This window comes from Dipodomys ordii, unplaced genomic scaffold (genome assembly GCF_000151885.1).
Source record: "Dipodomys ordii isolate 6190 unplaced genomic scaffold, Dord_2.0 Scaffold29, whole genome shotgun sequence".
NCBI lineage: Eukaryota > Metazoa > Chordata > Mammalia > Rodentia > Heteromyidae > Dipodomys > Dipodomys ordii.
Window position 1 is genome coordinate 2,635,026 of NW_012267245.1, and position 9,718 is coordinate 2,644,743.

Here is a 9,718-nt window from a genome sequence, read left to right on the forward strand (position 1 = left end):
CACACACACACACACACACACACACACACACACACACACACACACACACACACACACACACACACACACACACAAAGGCCTAGTGGATTTCTCAGTCCCAGACCTAACTCGGCTCAGGCTCTCCCGTGGTATCAGCCTGCCATACTCACCACAGCCCAACCTCTTCAGTTGTGTGCTTAGTACCTGTTTTCCTCATCACAGGCCGAGTACTTGGAGCACTAACTGGCACATAACAAGGGTTCAGGACATTCTTGCCAAATGAGCACTTCTAACCTTTCAAGTACAGGTTATGAAGAATGTTGAGATCTGGCTCTGCCCATTAATCCTGACCTGCTTCCTCTCACAACTCCCCTAAATTCTGCTTCCGTCTCTGGAGATTATCATCATCATCATCATCATCATCATCATCATCATCATTATTTAAGACAGGATTATTATTTAAGACAGGATTTGATTGATCCAAGTTCACCTCAGACTTATAATCTTCCACCTTAGATTCCTGAGTACTGGAAATTAGCACATACAGTCTTTTTTTGTTGTTGTTGTTGGTCGTGGGACTTGAACTCTGGGCCTGGGCGCTGTCCCTCAGCTCTTCAGCTCAAGGCTAGCGCTCTACCACTTGAGCTACAACCACTTCTGGTTTTCTGGTGGTTTATTGGCGATAAGAGTTTCACGGACTTTCCTGCCCAGGCTGACTTTGAACCACGATCCTCAGATCTCAGCCTCCTGAGTAGCTAGGATGATAGGCATAAGCCACCAGCGCCCAGCTGCTGTGTTTTTCTTTTTAAAAAAATGTTTTTTTGTGTGTTTTGTTTTTGTTTGTGAGATGATTCTTCAGGACTTTTTTTTTTTGTGCCAATCATGGTGCCTGAACTCTGGGCCTGGGCGCTGTCCCTCAGCTTTTCAGCTCAAGGCTAGTGCTCTACCACTTGAGCCACAGCACCACTTCCAGCTTTTTCTGCTTATGTGGTGCTGAGGATTCGAACCCAGGATCTCATGCATGCAAGGCAAGCACTCTACCACTGAGCCACCTTCCCAGCCCCTCTTCAGGACTTTTCTACCCAAGCTGGCTTTGATTCTCTCCATCGCGGCCTCCTGAATAGCTAAAATCGGAAGCATGAAGGCGAGAATCATTTGTGGATCCATTCTTTCTCTGTACGGTCCAGTTCCCAAGTCACTTCCTCTGGAAAGCCTACACCTGCTTCTTCTTATTAGTGGAGTGTGTGTGTGTGTGTGTGTGTGTGTGTGTGTGTGTGTGTGTGCCAGTATTGGAGATTAAACTCAGGGCCTAGGCACTGTCCCTTAGCTTTTCTGCTCATGAATGGTGCTCCACCACTTGAACCACAGCGTCACTTCCAGCCTTTTGGTGGTTCATTGGCTGCCCAAGCTGGCTTTGAACCATGATCTTCAGATCTCAACCTCCTGAATAGCTCAGATGACAGGCGTGAAGCACTGGAACCTGGCTGCACCTGTTTCGTCGACTTCCCTAGGTATGAAAAGGAAGGCCTCACTTTTGGTGTAAATACTAGATGACGTGCCTTGTGTTGTCCCCGCCCACCCCCCACCCCCCACTCCCCACCTTGTGTAATGACTTGTAAACCCTGGAGGCAGGTACCGTGTCCTTGTCAGCTTGCTCCTTCACAGAATAAGGGAGCAGCAAGTCTTGGCTAAATGGTCATTGATTGCTCTTAGGAATCCATTCTAACTTTACAAGGCTTCTTAGCTCCTGCAGTGCCTTCCACCAAATAGCCACAGGGCCAAGGCACCCCACAGAGGGGTAACTAACCCTGCACCCTCAGATAGCTGAGACCTGAAGGCCGAGGGCCTAGAAGGACTGCAGTGAGGGATCAGGAATCCCACAGCAAAAAATTCCCACCTGAGGGCTGGGAAGGTGGCTCAGTGGTAGAGTGCTTGCCTAGCATGCATGGAGCCCTGGGTTCGATTCCTCAGTACCATATACACAGAAAAAGCCAGGAGTAGCACTGTGGTTCAAATGGTAGAGTGCTAGACTTGAGCCAAAGAAGCTCAGGGACAGTGCCTAGGCCCTGAGTTCAAGCCCCAAGACTGGCACAAAAATAGCAATAATAATAATTCCCACCTGACATAAATCCTAATTGACTTTGCAGACAACCACAAAGGTGAATTCCAACCTGCCCTGTCACCTGCTCTCCTGTCCCCTGCATGGGTTGTTTGCTCCCTAGGGCCCCCGGGTTCCACTCACAATAATGTGAGTTTACAGGTGAGGCCTTTTTGAATGGGACTGAGAGCCGGGCACTGGTGGCTCAGGCCTGTCATTTTAGCAACTCAGGAGGCTGAGCTCTGAGGATGGCAGTTCAAAGCCAGCTCAGGCAGGAAAGTCGGTGAGACTCTTATTACCAGAAAGTCAAAAGTGGGGCGATGTGGGTCAAGTGGTAGAGCAGCAGGGCCTGAGTTCAAGTTCCAGTGGCAGCACATGCGCACTGGAATGGGGTTGGAGAGGCAGGCTGACTCTCCTCAGGCTGATCAGCAACAGTCTCAGCCCCGTTGAGTACAGACAGCCGTGGGAATCCACATGCACCGTGCACAGATTTCTCCATGTGTGATGAATACACATTTATCCTGTTGGGGCTGTAAGCAGAACCCAGCAGAGACAGCAGCAAGGCCCACTAATACAAATGGTTCTGAGTGTGTGGCTTCCTTCAGAGCAAGGGCAGACATGAGTCCAGAACATTCCTAGGGGCTTACTAAAAAGCCCAGCAGGAGAAACAAGACTTGCCCAGAGCAAGTCAGAACCAGGCTTGCAGCCCAGAAAACTGGGTGTGAAAATGTAGCCCTTCTGGATCCTTCCCAAGGAATGGGGGGGTGGAGAGGAGGAGAGGTAGGGGGGAATAAATAGAAACAAAGTAGCCAGCACCCAGGCTGGCCAGTGATCTAACCCAGGGGAGAAGCTTACTGTAGCTGAGACTGGAACACCTCTCTCCCCTTGGGGTACCCCGCACCCTCCCACCCCCAACCAGGTCCCCAGATGGCCATTCAGAAAGGTAGCAGAGAAGATCTCCCCCCACACACACACACACATACCCAGCCGCCAAACACAGGTGGGAAGAAGAAAGCACACGATTGGTTGATCTTCCCTGTCACTTCAGGTCCAGGGCCAATCAGTGGCCCAACCTGCCAGAAAGGACCCCGCCCTTCCAGGCTGACTCTAACCAGGAGAGCTGCCCTCAGCCTGAATTCCTCTGGTCCTTCTTGTTGATGGGGTTCTGCAACCTTAGGGAGGGGCGCCTGCACCCAGGGAGGCAGGGTTGGGCCAGGAGAGGTCTCAAGGGGGGTGTGGATAAATGGATACAGTGCAAGAACTTGGCCAGGGAGTTGCCAGAAATTCCCTGGGGCACAGGAAAGGGGGTGTCCGGCAAAGAGACGCTGTTTCAGAAGATCTATATTGTATCCAGTGGTACAGTGGCTCATGCCTGTAATCCTAGCTACTCAGGAGGCCTGAGATCTGAGGATCATTCTTTGAAGCCAACCTGAGCAGGAAAGTCTATATGAGATTCTTATCCTCCAATGAACCATCAAAAAGCCAGAAGTGAAGGTGTGGGCCAAGTGATAGAGTGCCAGCCTTGAATGCACAAATGCCACATTCAGGCATCTCCCAAGAGTAACACAACATTGGTGTATTTGTGTGTGTGTGTGTGTGTGTGTGTGTGTTCCAGGGCTTGAACTCATGGCCTTGAGCTCTAGCTTGGCTTTTTCACTCAAGGCTAGCTCTCTCCCACCTGCAGCCACACCTCCACTTCCAACTTTTTTCTGGTTGGTTGGAGATAAGAGTCTCATGGACTTTTCTGTCCAGGCTAGCTTTGAACCTCAAACCCCTCAGATCTCAGATCCTGAGTAGCTAGGATCACTCCATTGCCTAGTTCAACCCAGCATTTCAAAGACCATGGAGTCCAGAGCTGGGAAGCCTGGAATCAAAGTCACACATCAGTCCCTCCTGTTACAATAAGGCTTGCTACATTTCTCATACTGAGTGGAGAGAGTTGCTTCAACCCCTCAGCCCTGGGAACTGTCTTTCATTTCTGCAACCCCCGCCCCCAGTGGGCGCAGCATGAAGTAGGTGCTTAGTAAATGTCAAATGAGTATAAACATGATGGCTGGATTATAAACATTATATATATATATATATATATATATACATGCAATGAGCCCATAAACCCCTCCAAAAATGACCAAACAGGAAATAAGATCTATTTGCTTTCACTATATATTACGTAGGTATGAAACATATATTAGTATATATGTAAATAATTATATGTGATATATACATATATGTAATATATAAATATAATAAATATTACAGATATGTGTAATATATGACATAATATATAACAGTAGAATATATTATATATAGTATACATCTATACATATAAAAGGTAGTATATTACTATATACACCTATGTGTATATTGTGTTGGTATTTGGGCCTGGGTACTATCCTTTAATTTTTTGCTCAGTCATGGTGCTCTACTCCATGAGCCACACCTCCATTTCTGGCTTTTTACTAGTTAATTGAACATAAGACTCTCACAGACTTTTCTGCCTGGGCTAGCTTCAAACCAAGATCCTCAGATTTCAACCTCCTAAGGAGCTAGGATGACAGGCGTGAGCCACCAGTGCTTGACACTGCTAAAATATTTTAAGAAGTAATTCCTTCTAGCCAAAAATCAGAGCAAGAACTTCACTGACAAACACAGTATTATTGAGGTAGCCAGGTCCTGGACCCTGAGATCAGAAGCTAACCATGATAGTAGCCCTGCACCAACTTTGGGAACCCCCTAAGTTAATGGTTAGAGAACCCTGAAAGTTCCTGTGTACCCCATTCCTGACCAGGCTGTAACTCAGACAGGCATGTGGAAGACTACACAGTCCAAATGGGAAGAACTAGGCAGGTATCAGTGGCTCATGCCTGTCATCCTGGCTACTCAGGAAGTCAAGCTCTGAGGATCAGGGTGCAAAACCAGTATGGGCAGGAAAGACCATATGACTCCAAGAAACTATTCAGAAAAAGCCTGAAGTGGCGCTGTGGCTCAAGTGGTAGAGTGCTGGCCTTGAGCAAAAGAAGCTCAGGGATAGAGCCCAGGCCCAGAGTTCAAGCCTCAGGACTGGCAAAAACAAACAAACAAACGAATAGATGGGAAGGACTTAGTGACTCAGACACATCGTGAAATGTCATGCACTAGTTATTAAATTGTGGCCATGTTGCTTGGTGCTGGTAGCTCATACCTTGAACCCTAGCTACTCAGGAGGCTGAGATCTCCCAATGGAGATTCAAAGCTAGGAAAGTCCTTGAGACACTTATTTCCAAGGAACCAGTAAAAAGCCAGAAGTGGAGCTACGGCTCCCATAGGAGAGTGCTCTCAGGGACAGTGCTTTTGCCCAGGATGGGTACCAGAAAAAAGAAGAAGAAGAAATGTACATGTTGAGCCTGTGTTTGTCTCTGCCATCTGTTCAGTAATGGTACATGAAACCACTGGATGTCATTAGCAGGTCCCGCCCAGTGGCCCGCAGGGTGGTCCCCAGGGGAGGATCTGTGCATTCTGGGGGAACCCAGTGTCCCCTACTTCCCCCCACCCCGGGGCTGGATGAGAGCTAAGTGCCCAGGAGCAATGTGATCTGTCCATACCTAGGACACTTTAGGTGGGAGCCTGGGTCAGCCAGGCCATCAGGAGACTCTTAGAACTGGGGGGGGGGAAGGGGGAGGGTTGGATTGACAGACAGACAGGCCGTGTGGGAGCGGATGTGGGGATACAATGTCCCCAGAGTCAGCCCCAGGCCAGGCCTGGGCTCATGCCCCAGGTCGCTGGTGGTGGTGGTGATCTCCAAGCCTGGGGTAGGCCTCAGTGGGATCCCCGATCTCCCCCCATCCCCCGGGCTGGATGGAGGTGTGGGGGGGTCCTCCAGGTGGGGTCTCCCCCACCAGGTGAGGCCTTGGGTCCCCTCAGCCCCCCGGGGGGGGAGCCCCCCTGCACTCACCGCCCCCCGTGGGTCCGGGCTGGGCCGAGGACACCTGGCCTGCGGCAGGTGCCCCGAAGGCCTCCTCATCGTCGTTCTCGATGCCGGCGATCTCGCTCTCCTGCTGGGCCAGGAAGGCGGCCGCCGGGTCTTCCTCGGCCGCCACCGCCGCCGCCGCCGTCTCGGGGACCCCGCTGTCGGACGACGAGAAGAAGCCGAAGTCATCAGCCATGTTGTCCGTCCCTCCCACCCCACCCCCGACACCGTGCGGGGCGGCGAGACTCTCGGCTGGCTACGCCCGGGCCTGGCGCGGGGACGGACGGACGGACGGACGGACGGACAGGCGGGCGGCGCTGGGGCTGGGGAGGGGGGCGGAGGCCCCGCACTTCCTCCTCCTCCTCCGCCACCCGGGCCCGGCTCGCCTGTCACTGCGGCTGCAGGGCGGGAGGAGCCCGGGGACCGGAATGCGGTGATGTCACCGGCCGAGGGAGGGGACCCGCGGGCACGGGGGGGGGGGCACCCCGGCTCCAGCGGCCCGGATCTGCTCCTGACTCATGCGGCTGCTGGATGGACGGATCAGCACCCCCCCCCAGGCTCCCACCCCTCCCTGGGCCGGCCCCCCACCCCGGGAACCCCACATCTGGAGAGGCCAGGTGGAGGGGGTCACTGCATCTGCACACAGCGTCTGTGGAGGGTCACCCCCCCCCGCGGGTGGGAGACGTTTCTGACCCCTGGATCCTCAGGTCTCCAGGCTGCTGAGTAGCTAGGATGACTGACAATCTAGGTCACCAACACTTTGTCTGTTCATGAAGTCTTGAACTCAGGGCCCTGAGCGCCAGCCCTGAGATTTTCTCGCCCGAGACCAGTAGTGCTCTACCACTGGAGCCACAGCTCCGCCGCTGCCTTTCTGCTTTTTAAACTTTGAAGCTGAGTTTAGGAATATCTAGTAGAACAAGACGTGGAATAGGAGTTGATGGGCGGATTGGTTCACATGTCACACGTTCCGTATGTTTTCATTTCTATTTTATATACTTTTTGCAGTGCTGGGGTTTGAACTTGGGGCCTGGGAGCTGTCGCTGCGCTTCTTTTGCTCAAGGTGAGTACTCTACCACTTGAGCCACAGCGCCATTTCTGGCTTTTTCTGTTTCTGTGGTACTGAGGAATCGAACCCAGGGCTTCATGCATGCTGTCCAGGATGGCTTTGAACCACCACCTTTGGATTTCAACCTAGTGAGAAGCTTGAGTGACAGGTGTGAGCCACCAGCGCCTGCTCTTTCTTTGTTTTGAAACAACACGGTCGCCGGGCACTGGGCGCTGGTGGCTCACACCTGTAATCCTAGCTACTCAGGAGGCTGAGATCTGAGGATCGAGGTTCAAAGCCAGCCCGGGCAGGAGAGACCGTGAGACTCCTATCTCCAATAAACCACCAGAAAACCAGAAGTGGTGCTGTAGCTCCAGTGGTAGAGCGCTCGCCTTCCTTGAGCTGAAGAACTGAGGGACAGCACCCAAGCCCCATGACCAACCAAAAAGAAAAAGAAAAAAGAAAGAAACAATACGGTCTCCCTAATTTACTTGCCTGGGGCTGGTCTTGAACTCAAGATTCTCCTGTCTTTGTGTCCACAGTATCTTATTCTCTGGGATTACAGATGTGTACCACTCTGCCATCATTGGGGTTTTTTTGTTGTTGTTATTAGTCATAAGGCTTGAACTCTGACCTGGGCACTGTCCCTCAGCTCTTCAACTCAAAGCAGGCTCTCTACCACTTGAGCCACAGCACCACTTCGGGTTTTCTAAGTTGTTTATTGGAGATAAGAGTCTCATGGACTTTCCCGCCCAGGCTGGCTTTGAATTGTGATCCTCAGATCTCAGCCTCCTGAGTGGCTAGGATGACAGGCGTGAACCCCCAGTGCCCAGCTCATCATTGGGATTTTGATAGGGGCTTTGTTAAATGTATAGATCACTCTGAGTTGCATTGCTATGTTAACAATATTGTCTTTTCAATATGTGAACATGGATGTCTATTTTTTGTCTTCTTAATTTCTCTCAGTGGTGTTTTACAGTTGTCATTGTACAAATCTGAGTAAAAAAATCTGACAAAATACCTGAGCAAAACTTAGAAGAAAGGCTTTATTTGGGCTCACAGTTTCAGAATCTCCATCCAGTTTTGATTCTGGCTTCTAAGCCTGCGCATGCGTGCTGAGGCAGAATACCAGGGCACTGCAGGTAAGAAAGTGGCCGATAGGGGGCAGAGTCCAGGAGCTATGACCTATTTCCTTGCACCAGGCTCCACCTCCATTGGATAAAATAATCAAAACTAGCCTGGCATTGATCTCATGCCTGTGATCTTAGCTACTCAGGAGGCTGAGACCTGAGGATCATGGTTCAAAGCCACCCTGGGCAGAAAAGTCTGTGTGACTCTTACCTCCAATTAACCACCAGAAAACCAGAAGTGGTGCTATGGCTCAAAGTGGTAGAGCTTTAACCTGGAGCAAAAAACGTTTAGGAGCGGTTCTCAGGCCTAAGTTCAAGCCCCACAAGCAAAAAAAAAAAAAAAAAAAGAAAAAGGAAAATGAAACTGGGTACTGTATTAGCTATATAGGAGTCTGAGATCTGAGGATTGAGGTTCAAAGCCAGCCCAAGCAGCCCAAGTCTATGAGACTTTTATCTCCTACTAACTGGGTAGTCCCTGAGTTCAAGCCCCAGTATTCACATACACACACAAAAATGCAAACATAAGGAATGTGTAACATGTAATCAATTCATTCATCAACCCCTATTCCATGTCTTATTAATGTATTCCACTCTGTTTTCACAAATGCAGCTTCAAACTTCAAGTCGATTTTTTTTTTTTTTTTGGTCAGTCGTGGGGCTTGAACTGTGAGTTTGGGCGCTGTCCCTGTGCTCTTCAGCTCAAGGTGAGTGCTCTACTGCTTGAGCCACAGCGCCACTTCTGGTTTTCTGAGTGGTTTATTGGAGATAGGAGTTTCGCGGACTTTCTTGCCTGGGCTGGCTTTGAACCGCGATCCTCAGATCTCAGCCTCCTGAGTAGCTAGGATGACAGGCATGAGCCACCGGCGCTCGGCCTTTCAAGTAGATTTATATATTCATTTCCAACAAGATAGCTTCAGGCCACATGAGCTACATGTACATTTCATTTATTTACTTATTTACTTTTTGGTTGGTTGTGGGACTGAACTCTGGGCCTGGGTGCTGTTCCTCAGCTCAAGGCTGAGGGTACTGTTCCTGTTTGAAACTAGAGCTCTACCACCTGAGCCACAGAGCCATTTCTGGCTTTTTCTGCTTATGTGGTACTGAGGAATCAAATCCAGGGTTTCATGCATGCTAGGCAAGCACTCTACCACTGAGCTACATTCCCACAAGTTTTATGTAGTACTGAGGAATCGAACCCAAGGCCTCATGCATGCTAGGTAAGCACTCTACCACTAAGCCACATTCCCTGCCTCTCATGTCCATTCTAAAAACTGTTAAGTACCAATATTCCCAGTGATGTGTGGTGGTTCGCATCTACAGACTCAGCTACCTGGGAAGCATAGGATCATAGGGAAGCATAGGAGGATCATAGGATTTTGCTCTGAGGATAACTCAGGGAAAAAGTAGCAAGATACTCATATCAACATATAAGCTGGAGCCGGGCACTGGTGGCTCACGCCTGTAATCCTAGCTACTCAGGAGGCTGAGATCTGAGGATCTCGGTTCAAAGCCAGCCCGGG

General features: G+C 50.4%; 1 protein-coding gene across 1 annotated transcript in view; it reads right to left on the reverse strand.

The window, feature by feature from the left end:
• The window catches only part of Cltb (clathrin, light chain B), an 18,783-nt gene extending 12,442 nt beyond the window's left edge, over positions 1-6,341 (reverse strand). Inside the window, exon 1 of the mRNA XM_013015978.1 lies at positions 6,009-6,341. Coding sequence (XP_012871432.1) covers positions 6,009-6,219 — 211 coding nt within the window. The 5' untranslated portion in view covers positions 6,220-6,341. The remainder of the gene's footprint in view (positions 1-6,008) is intronic.
• Between the last annotated feature and the right edge of the window lie 3,377 nt (positions 6,342-9,718).